Source organism: Podarcis melisellensis (genome assembly GCF_964234715.1).
Source record: "Podarcis melisellensis genome assembly, chromosome: 18".
In the NCBI taxonomy this organism is placed as follows: Eukaryota; Metazoa; Chordata; class Lepidosauria; order Squamata; family Lacertidae; genus Podarcis; species Podarcis melisellensis.
This window is the reverse complement of record NC_138536.1, coordinates 11,754,723-11,766,493: the sequence shown is the minus strand read 5'-3', so window position 1 is coordinate 11,766,493 and position 11,771 is coordinate 11,754,723. Positions and strand designations below refer to the sequence as shown.

The following is an 11,771-nucleotide window of genomic DNA, read 5'->3' as shown; positions in this document are numbered from 1 at the left end:
GGTTATTGAGTTGTTAGAGACGCGGGTGGCGTTGTGGGTTAAACCACTGAGCCTAGGGCCTGCCAATCAGAAGGCTGGCAGTTCAAATCCCCGCGACGGGGTGAGCTCCCATTGCTCAGTCCCTGCTCCTGCCAACCTAGCAGTTCGAAAGCACATCAAAGTGCAAGTAGATAAATAGGTATCGCTATGGCAGGAAGGTAAACCTAATGGTCAGGGGTCCCTTTACCTGGACCTAATGGTCAGGGGTCCCTTTACCTTTACCTATTGGGTTGTTGTTTTTATTTTGATTGTGTATTTTGTGGTTTTACATTTTGATTTTATTCTGTGAACCGCCCTGAGACCTCCAGGTATAGGATGGTATATAAATTCAATAAATAATAATAATAACCACCTCACTTTGTTTGGGGAAAGGCTGTAGCTCTGTAACACATTTCTGCTATCAGAAATTCCCGAGTTCAGTTCCCGGCATCTCCAGGTACGGCTGGCCATGTCCCGAGTCTGAAATCCTGGGGAGCTGCTGCCAGTCAGTGTAGGCAATATTGAGGTAGATGGTCTCCTATCTTCTTTTCCTCCAGGCTCTTGGCCAATTCTTGCATTGCAGGTGGTTGGGGGGAAATGATCCTTCCAACTCTACAATTCTATGATTCTTTAATAAGCCAGTATTGTGAATGATCTACTATAGATTATCTTAAAAACCAACCGTAGGGATTCTCATCTGGAATATTTCTGATCTTAAAAGTTCTGACTGTTTTTTCCTGCTGAGTTTGCTGGGTTTTTCCCTGCCGTTGACTCTGGAGAAGGCCTGGCGCCCTCTTCAGGCGCTATAATTCACTCATCGTAACCTCGCGTCATACATGTAAAGCACAAAGTTTCCTGGCAATCATTGTTTGTGAGGGGTGCTGGGAGTTGTAGCTCTGTGAGGGGGTAAACTACAGTTCCCAGGATTCCTGGGGGGGCGGAGATGTACTTTATATGTGTTTTTAAGAGCCTCTAATGCTTTTCAGAGTGAAGGACAGCTCACTTGGTAGAGCATGAGGCTCTTGTTCTCACGACCACGGGTTCGAGCCCCATGTCGGGCAAGATTCCTGCACTGGAGGGGGTTGGTCTGGATGACCCTCAGGGTCCCTTCCAGCTCTATGGTTCTGTGATTCCACATCTTGAGGCAAAAATTTCATAGGTTATGTGCTCTGCAAAGAAAGGCATCGTCTTTGGGGTGGACTGAGTTCAGGCTACATGTCATAAAACATGTTCTCAATCTGATCCTTTTCCCTGGTTTTCAGTGGCGTAGCGTGGGTTGTCAGCACCCGGGGCAAGGCAAGTAATTTGCGCCCCCTAACCCGTGGATTTGCGCCCCCTAACCCTAACCCCCTGATGTTGCGCCTGGTGCGGCCGGGCCCCCCTGCACCCCCCCCACGCTACGCCACTGATGGTTTTGTATGTATTGTGGTATTTTATGCATTGTGACTTGCCGTTATTTTTACTGACCATAGTTCAGTAATTATTTATCGTAATGCTAAGAGTGAATTTCTGTTTAATTGTTATTTTCTGTTGTTTTGAGAGTCCAGTTCATTGTGTGCTATTATATTCTAATAGATCATTGAATATTACTTTATTTGATATAAGTCGTTCCAATTTCAAGCTATGTTTTATCGTGACATTTTGTATTGGATCAGGTTATAAGGTGTTCTTTGTTGTCTGTTTTGTTGCTGCAAAGTGAAATGAAATGTCAAAAAGTGATAAAAAGTACTAAGCTTACATTGAAAAGGGAAACGGCCCCCTGCCATCGCCCTGCCAAACAGGTGGCGCAGGTTTCTGTGGCGCTCTTTGCAAGCCTACCGGACCTGTTGAAATGGGCAGAGAAATGGTCACAAATCCTCTTTTCCGAGCCCGATTCAGGCCTCTTCAGAGCATCATCTCTGATCCTGGCGACGTGGGACCTGGAAAATCCCAGGGGCTGCATGGCATCAGGAGCCCAGACGGCCTGTCCTGCCAAGGTCAACAATCCCTTCCCCGCAAAATTAGAGGCTGGCTCCCATTTCCCCCCAACAGAGCTCTGGGGCGGAAGAAGCCACCCACGGAAAGCAGGCCTGGCCGCTGACCCTTCCGTCTGGGTCGGACGCTCACGGACGTCTCTCCCACGCTGGGGAGAAAGGCTCTTTTGGGCACTCCCTTCAGATGGCAGCACACGAAAGCTTATACCAAGAACAAATGTAGTTGGTCTCTCTCTTTCTCTCTTTATTAAAGATTTTCTTGATTTACAAAAATGTGTGCAATGTCTCTCTCTCTCGTATTTTTTCTTTTCCATCTAACATTTTTACAAACCAGTTTCATTTGTTTAGACATTAGGAAGAAAAGGGGGGAGGTGGGGGTGTCGCGTGGCAATGTTTCTATTTTGCTTAATATATGTGGGGTTTGGTGTCAGCGTTGCTTGTGCAGGTTCTCTGCTGTTCACTAGTGTTCCTTTGGTGGTGAGAGAGGTTGGGGTTGGCCCAGGGTGCGGTTGTTCATTTGTGGTTGGCTGTGGTTGTCTTTTTTTTCCGTGTGTGAGTGGGGTGGGCGGGTGTTTCGGATCAGTTTTTTTTTTTAAAAAAAATCTATTACTTTTAAAACTTACAAGGAAAAAAAGAGAAGAAAAAAGGCGAAAAGAAAAAACAAAAGAGAGAAAAAACAGACAGGACAGGACAATATATAAACAATACAAAACACAACCTTAACACATTAAACTAAACAAAACAAAACAACAACAATTTAAAAACATACATCATACCATTTCATTACTCTATCTTTCATTCCCTTGTTTCATCGACCTCCTCTCACCTCCCTTTTTGTATTCCACTTCTGTTAATTGTTTCAGCAAATCCTTTCCATCTTTCTCTATTTTTTTGTCATATAAATATCTTAACATATTTTAACCTTATTTTTCATTAATGCTAAAGTATTTGTTTATGCTTAACTCCTTTATAACATTTCTACTAAAGCCATAAAATTTCATTCCAACATTTTTCTAGCACTCATTAATTTTACAGTATTTCTATATATAAACTTTAAACTTTTTCAATCTTCTTCCACCATCTCTTCTCCCTGGTCTCGGATTCTGCCAGTCATTTCGGTCAATTCCATATAGTTCATCAACCTGTCCGAGGCTCTTAACTCTTTTCCAAGTCCCTTCTGCAGGTCTTCTTCATATTCCTTGATACTGAAGAGCAGATCTCGGGGAGACTCCGGCCCAACAATGCTTCCATTCCTTCTCGACAGGTCAGCCAACTCTCCATAGTCAAAACCAAGGTCCACGTAACATTCCAGGACATGTTTCAAAGTTCCTCCAAATCCAAAGGCCCCCACAACTCCAATCATCTCCTGACCCAAATCCAGGACCCAAAGGTCAGTAAATCCCTGCATGAAACCTGGATCAGGTTAGCCATATGGATTTCTATGCTGTTGGTGGATTATTGTCATTGTCTTGTGGGGCTGTGTATGTGATGAAGGGGAGCCATACCGGGGTGAAGGCGTCTTCTTCTGCTTGTCCCCGTGTCAGTTTTAGTTTATTAGTTAATTTTTCTAGTAGGGCTGTTTCCCATACTATTTGGTACCATTGGTCCATGCTTACTCCTGACAGGTCTCTCCAGTGTCTGGTTATGGTGTTTCTGGCTGCTGAAAGTAGGTGGGTTATGAGTTCCTTGTGGTGTAAGTGGGCATTGTTGTCTTGGAAGATGTTTCGTAAGGCCAGTTCTAGGATGATGTCTAATACTTGCTTGGTTATTTTACATATTTCCCTTGTGGTTGTTGTCCAGAATAGTTGGGTTTTGGGGCACTCCCACCACATGTGGAGGTATGTGCCTGTGGAGGTGCACCCTCTCCAGCATTTTGGTGAGGTTCCTGGGTGTATTAGCGCTAGTTTTCCCATAGGTGGTCTCTAAGGTGCTACTGGACAGGTTTTTTTTTTTAAATTTTTATATATATTTAGACTGTGTCAGACCAACACGGCTGCTATCACCTGAATCTATGCATCTGGCTGGCAGGCTCTTGCCCTGTTTCAAGGAGAGGAAAAGGCAGAATCATTGAATTGTGGAGTTGGAAGGGACCCTGGGGTCATCTAGTCCAACCCCTGCAAGGCAGGAATCTTTTGCTCAACGTGGTTTGCTGTCCGGTTAAGAGGTCTGCCAGCTGCTTGGGACCGCCAAGTCGCTGATTCTCAGCCTAACTTCCTTCACAGGGTTGCTGTTTCTTTAGGCATTTTTTAATTTCCACCCCCCCACCCCCCAGAAGGAACAAGGATAACAGCTGGAGGAAATTAAAACAAAACTGTAAGAGGCAGGCAGAATGAGTGGTTGCACAGGTGTTAAAATGACAAAGTCCATAATATCAGCCTTGTTTTGGTTACCAAGTCTAGTTCCAGGTTTGCCAGAAAATCATGGTGTATGTCAATTTCAAGGCGCTAGTCCCTAAGCCGCGGAAGCAGCGAAGGCGGCGCTGCGACGGGCGATCGATGGGCGGCGGCGATGTTTCCAGCGCCTCCATCCTCCGCTACAGGAGCCCCCCGTCTCCTGATCTCTGCGCTCCCTCCCCGCTGCAGTTGGCAAATTTCAAGGCGCAAGACCCTCAAGTGGAGGGGGGGGGGGGAATCAGAGCCGCGATGGGAAACTGGGTGAGGGTCAGGCAGCCCCCCGCGCGCGCCGCCCTTCAAGCGCCCCCTGTCCCGGCTTCTGTCTCCGCTGCAGTTGACCGATTTCAAGGCGCTAGTCCCTCGGGCGCGCAAGTGCGCAGGCGGCGCCGCGACGGGGGACCGGGGGGCGGCATGACCGGCCCACCCCTTCGAGGCGCCTCCCCGCTCGCTCGCTCTCGCCTCCGCCTCCCGAGCGCTGCCTCGACGGCGCCCAGGGACCTTCTTCTCGCGTCTCTCGCTCTCGCCCCGGCCCCGATCCGGCCCCATGCCGGCGCCCCCTCCCTCCCCCTACGGGCCGCGCGCCCTGGGCGCCCTGCTGCTCTTCGGCACCGTCTCCGGCCTGACGGCCGTCCTGGCGTCCATGCTCATCTTCCAGATCCAGGCGGGCAGCCGGGCCGGGGCGGCGGGCGCGGCGGGTCTCCCCGAGGGGGCGCGGCGGGTGCTGCTGCCGCTGTCGGCGGTGCTGGCCTCGCTCTGCCTGGTGCTGAGCCTCAGCTGCCTCCTGCTCAGCCTCCTGCACGGCTACTGCGGCGCCGAGCGGTGCGCGCCCACGGGGGGCGCTCTGGGGCCCGACAGGTGCGTACTGGCCGGGCCAAGGGGGGGCGCGGGGGGGACGGGACATCGGTCTGAAGTTGGCTACTTTGGGCGGGAGGGGGCTCTTAAGCCATCTCGAAGAATAATAATAATTTATTATTTATACCCCGCCCATCTGGCTGGACTTCCCCAGCCACTCTGGGCGGCTTCCAAAAAAATTAAAATACCATAATACATCAAACATTAAAAGTTTCCCAGAACAGGGCTGCCTTCAGATGTCTTCTAAAAGTCTGGTAGTTGTTCTCTTTGACATCTGGTGGGAGGGCGTTCCACAGGGCGGGAGCCACTACCAAGAAGGCCCTCAGCCTGCTTCCCTGTAACCTCACTTCTCGCAATGAGGGAACCACCAGAAGGCCCTTGGAGATGGACCCAGGTGTCCGGGCAGAACGATGGGGGTGGAGACGCTCCTTCAGATATACTGGACCGAGGCCGTTTAGGGCTTTAAAGGTCAGCACCAACACTTGGAATTGTGCTCAGAAACGGACTGGGAGGCAATGTAGGTCTTTCATTGCCTGGGAGGCAATGAACGGTCCTGGCAGCCGTTCCCAGTCTAGCTGCCGCATTCTGGATTAGTTGTAGTTTCCGGGTCACCTTCAAAGGTAGCCCCACATAGAGCGCATTGCAGTAGTCCAAGCGGGAGATAACCAGAGCATGCACCACTCTGGCCAGACAGTCCACAGGCAGATAGGGTCTCATCCTGCGTACCAGATGGAGCTGATAGACAGCTGCCCTGGACACAGAATTGACCTGCACCTCCATGGACAGCTGTGAGTCCCAAATGACTCCCAGGCTGCGCACCTGGTCCTTCAGGGGCACAGTTACCCCATTCAGAACCAGGGAGCCCCTCACACCTGCCTGCCTCCTGTCCCCCCAAAACAGTACTTCTGTTTTGTCAGGATTCAACCTCAGTCTGTTGCTGTCCTATCCTGAGCTGGTTTGGAAGAAAAGCGAGATACAATCATAGAATGGCAGAGTTGGAAGGGACCACGAGGGTCATCTAGTCCAACCTGCTGCAAGGCAGAAATCTTTCGCCCAGCGTGGCACTTGAACTCACAACCCTGAGACTAAGGGGTCTCAGGCTCTACCAGTATGTATGGGATATCAATGAAATCTGTCCACTCATCCAAAGAACTCGGCATAATTAACTCGCCATAGGCTTCCGGGGTCTTGTCGCCCCCGAGTTTATTACAGGTCTCCCAGAAGAAAGGCCTTCTTCTGAGCACGCGACCCAGAGGCCGGGTCTGGCTCACCTTCGTCAAAGGTGGCTGTTCACGCTCCCGCCTCTCCTTGCCCCTTGTAGCCCTCCGCCAAATCATTAACCAAAGGCATGTCCAAATTGTCTCCAAACACGAAAGAAACGACGGCATCCGCCATGCATTACATGCGTTAGCACGGCTCAGAAACGACACGCTGGGATGTCAGGAGGTCAGGGTTAAATTGCTGGAAGCAGAAGGCAGAGAGCAAGTTGGCTGAACTGGTGCCACAACTGCAGGTGTTTAAGATTCAAGCGGGCATTGCCCTGGCACTTCCCTGAAGGTCATCATAAGGTCTAGAAACTTGGATTTCTAAACATGCACACATCCAGTCATAATGCCTAGACCCAGAAGCATAGAATCATAGAATTGCAGAGTTGGAAGGGACCCTGAGGGCCATCTAGTCCAACCCCCTGCAAGGCAGGAATATTTTGCCCAACCTGGGGCTCAAACCCATGACCCAGAGATTAAGAGTCTCATGCCAGATTAATTGTTATTTTTAAATTTACAAAATGTACGTACTTCTTGATTGTAAGCTAACCTCTGGTTCACAGGGATGTACAGCAATTCGTTGAAATTAACAGGTATTTTTAAATATTCAAAGGATAAAAATCAATATAGATTCATAGCACTGTAGAGTTGGAACGGATCTCGAGGGTTTTCTAGTCCAGCCCCTGCAATGCAGGGATCTTTTTGCCCAACACGGGGCCCAAACTCACAGCCCTGGGATTAAGAGTCTCATGCACTACCGACTGAGCTGTCCTAGAAGCATGAGACACATCAGTGCATGTCCAACATCATGAGATCTAGATACTTGGTTTTTTAAACACACAGACACACACACATAGTCATAGGGACTAGAAACTTTTCATGCATGTCAAGTGTCATGAAATCTAGAAACATGTTTTAAACACACACACACCTAAGTTCTACAAACTTTCATAGACCTAAGTGCCCCTATTTTCCAGGGACAGTCCAGGACTTACAGAAGCCATTCCAGTTTCTGATTTGATCCTGGAATGTCCCGCTTCACCTTAGGACATCCTATTTTCATCGGAGAAATGTTGGAGAGCTGGAGTTATATGACCTCCCAAAGCCAAGGAGATAAGTAACTAGACAACCTTTGGAAGACATCTGAAGACAGTCCTGTAGAGGGAAGTTGTTTAATGTTTGATGTTTTATTATGTTTTTATATATGTTGGAACCCACACAGAGTGGTGGCAGCAACCCAGTTAGATGGGCAGGGTATAAATAATTAAATTATTATTATTATTATTATGCAATAGGATGTCCCTATTTCATTGGAGAAATATTGGAGGGTATGCTTTCATGAATGTGGTGCAGTGTCATGAGGCCAGAAACATGGGTTTTTAAACACACATACACACACAGGTCTAGAAACTTGCATGCACATCTCGTGTCACAACAAGGTCTAGAAACAAGGTTCAAACACTCTCATCTCCATAGTGATAAATACTTGATTTAAAAGCCACACAAACCCTAGATTCAAGCAGGCATTGCCCACATATTCAGGCATGTCTATGATCAAAAGATCCAGAAACATTTTTTTTTAAAAAAAGCATTCGCTCATGCAGCCAGATTCAAGCAAGCGTTGCCCACACATTTTCAAGCACACTGTAAGGTCCAGAAGTTGAACCAGATTGAAGTGGGCCCTGCAATGTCGAGTACAGTCAGTAAGACCTAGAAACTTAGGGATTTTTTGCCTTTTTTATTTTTAAAGAGCTATAGCTGGTGAACCATCCATAATCGAAAAATACTGGAGCACTTTCAGGCACACCTTCTGTCATGTGGTCTAGAAACTTGGTTTTTTAAAAACAGCAACAACACATTTACAGGAAGGACAGATTTGGCAGCCGCTGCAGCAATTTCTGTACTTAATCAGTCATTGCATGATACTGGCTTTTACGTTACTCTGCAAAGTGCTGGGGCCCCATCCGCACCCGTCCAGAAATTCCTGCCATATGAGAAACTCTGCTCATTATCCCTCCAGCTCACGTCCGCCAACTTTTCCCACATTGCCGCTGTCATTCTGAATTACCACTTTGAGGTTTTCTTTTCTGAGAGTCCCCCTCCCCTCCGTGCTTTCTCTCCCTGTTTCATTTTCCTTTTTTTCTCAGAGTTTTGCAAACAAAGTTCCATCCAGGCCTGCAGCGAACCCTCCCTCCTTTTTTTTGGGAAAGTAGGGGACGGTCAAAACAAAGCTCTCTCTATTCTTGGGGACAATGGCAGGCGAGGAAGGAGCAGGCAGGGCGTCCAATATTTTCTCTCTGTTCCCAAGACACCGTCCTTTTGCAACGTTGCGTTTTTAAAAAACACCATTCACGTGGGGGCGTCTGTCGTCCCCCCCATCCTCATCTCCACAGTTACCGATTGAGGTGCAAATATTTGATTTATTCTTGGGGGGCACTGGGGGTTAACACCACCCTCCATCCAGAAAAAAACACCCCATGTCCTGCGGAAACACTTTTAGGACAAATATTTCTCGAAGCTTTAGCATGAACCGGAGGGGAGTGAGGGGTCTTACTCAAAGGAGACGTGTTGAAATCAAACGTTCGCCAGGCCTGTTGAGTTTGGCAGGTCTGCTCAGTGGTCTAAGAAGAGCACTGCCGGGTCAGAGGGAGGGAGAAGGAACGAGAGGCTACAAAGGATTTGGGAAGGGGCAACACACAGAGCACACCATGCATTAGAATCATAGGGAAGGGACCCCCAAGAGTCATCTAGTCTGACCCACTGCAATGCAGGAATCCCAGCTAAGGAACCCACTGCTTAGCTTGGTGCAGAGTGTAATCTCTTTGGGGCAGAGACCCCCAGCCCCTGCTTCGCTGATGTAACTCCCTAAAGCTCGAGGCGATACCACGGAGGCGTTGCATATAAATACGTGAAAATGAATTTCTGATCCTCCTGCCGCAGGGGCGACTGGTTCCTCGTGGACAGCCGGAAGGTGCGTCACGTGGCCGTGGGACTGTTTTGCTGCGGGGTCTCGGCCTACCTGGCAGGTGAGTTTGGCTCCTCCCCCTGCCCACTCCTTAGACTAGCTCTTGCCCGCCCTCTGCTGGTGAGACCAGTGCAAAAGCGCTTTCAAGAAAGCTGGCTCTAATTCAGGACCCCTAGAATAGGAAGACACCCCTAGAGTCATCTAGTACAACCCCCTGAAATGTAATAATAATAATAATAATAATAATAATAATAATAATAATAATTTATTATTTGAACCCCGCCCATCTGGCTGGGTCTCCCCAGCCACTCTGGGCGGCTTCCAACAAAGATTAAAAATACATTAAAATGTCACACATCTGAACAGGGCTGCCTTCTGATGTCTTCTAAAAGTCAGTTAGTTGGTTGTTTATTTCCTCGACATCTGATGGGAGGGCATTCCACAGGGTGGGCTGTACAGTTTATTGTACAGACTTCTTTTTTATCACTGATGTATACAGTGGTACCTAGGGTTACATACGCTTAAGGTTACAGACGCTTCAGGTTACAGACTCCGCTAACCCAGAAATAGTACCTTGGGTTAAGAACTTTGCTTCAGGTTGAGAACAGAAATCATGCTCCAGCGGCGCGGCGGCAGTCAAATGTTGTTAAAGCAAACCATGGTTTATTGTGCAAGTATTATCTTTTTTATATATATAAAAAAATCACTGCTGCAGATTTGTTGAAATGGCTTGCTATATTTTGAAGAGCAAAAAGAGGACACATTTGCCGACTTTAACTTTGGATCGCTATGACAGCTCTCATTTTACATACCCATGAAAAAGAGGTTGTGCCTAGGAAAAAGAGGATACTGTATATAGCAACCCTAGTTGAACAAACCGCAGTGGCCTCCTGTGCTGTCCAAAAAGAGTCAAATCTGGTTAAAGCAAACCGTGGTTTACTGTGTAGGCATTCTCTTTTTTATCTGTATAAAAAAAAACACTGCTGTGGATTAAATTGCATCCTCTCACCCTCGATTCCAGCTCTTTCCATGTACATGTTGGTGCAGTTTGAGACTGAAACCGGGATCACCAGCGCCTGCGTCCTTTCGTCGGGCATCTTGGTCCTCTTCATCACTGTGACGCACGCCCTGATCCGCGCTGCCAAAGCCACGGGGCTCAGCCAGGGCGAGCTCTCACACACCCTCTACGAGAACGACTCGGCCCGTAGCGGGGAGCTGCCCGCTGCCCCCCTCAACAACACCAAGGGCATGCCTGCTCCCCGGCCGCGCCCAGAGATTCACCGGGAGTTTTCCTACCCGCCGTTCCTTGAACAGAAGTCCCACCTCACCACGCCGGCCAGCAGCAACATCACCTCCTCGGGGAGCGCCGAGCTAACCCTGGAAAAGGATTGCTACAGCGCTCCCCGGATGCACCGGACCCTCTCGGTGGAGTCCGGCCTCCTGCAAACCCACGGGAAGCCATGGAACGGCGTCACACAGGAAATGAGGAATGTGCTCTCCCGCAAAACGGCGGGCACGGGGAAAGATTCAACCTTGGTGTAGAAAACATGGGTAACCCGTCTCTGCAGAGGTGTGTGGGGAGCCAGCTGGTTCTCTGGAGGCCTCTCAACTATTAAAGACGTTTACTCTTCCTTATTCCCACAGCCTGGTTAATTGGTGGAACTCCCTGCCACAAGGTGGTGGCCGCTCACATAGGAGGTTTTGAAATAATAATAGTAGTAGTAGTAGTAGTAATAATAATAATAATAATAATAATAATAATACCCCGCTCATCTGACCAGGTTGCCCCAGCAACTCTGGGCAGCTTCCAGCATCTACAGAAACACAGTAAAACATCAACCACTTACAAACTTCCCTATACAGGGCTGCCTTCAGATGTTGCCTAAAAGCTGTATAGTTACTTATCTCCTTGACATCTGATGGGAGGGCGTTCCACAGGGTGGGTGCCACCACCGAGAAGGCCCTCTACCTGGTTCCCTGTAGCCTCACTTCTCGCAGGGAGGGAACTGCCAGAAGACCCTCTGCGCTGGACCTCAGTGTCCGGGCTGAACGAAGAGGGTGGAGATACTCCTTCAGGTATACAGTGGTACCTCGGGTTACATACGCTTCAGGTTACAGACTCCGCTAACCCAGAAATAGTACCTCAGGTTAAGAACTTTGCTTCAGGATGAGAACAGAAATCATGCTCCGGTGGCGCAGTGGCAGCAGGAGGCCCCATTACCTAAAGTGGTGCTTCAGGTTGAGAACAGTTTCAGGTTAAGAACGGACCTCCGGAACGAATCAAGTTCTTAACCTGAGGTACCAC

General features: G+C 48.7%; 1 protein-coding gene across 1 annotated transcript; it reads left to right on the top strand.

The window, feature by feature from the left end:
• The first annotated feature begins 4,725 nt into the window (after positions 1-4,725).
• TMEM221 (transmembrane protein 221) lies at positions 4,726-11,101 on the top strand. The gene is made up of 3 exons (XM_081895835.1): positions 4,726-5,239; positions 9,442-9,527; positions 10,488-11,101. Exons 1-3 carry the CDS (start codon positions 4,929-4,931, stop codon positions 11,006-11,008), a joined length of 918 nt encoding a protein of 305 aa, XP_081751961.1. The 5' UTR covers positions 4,726-4,928; the 3' UTR covers positions 11,009-11,101.
• The last annotated feature ends 670 nt before the right edge of the window (positions 11,102-11,771 follow it).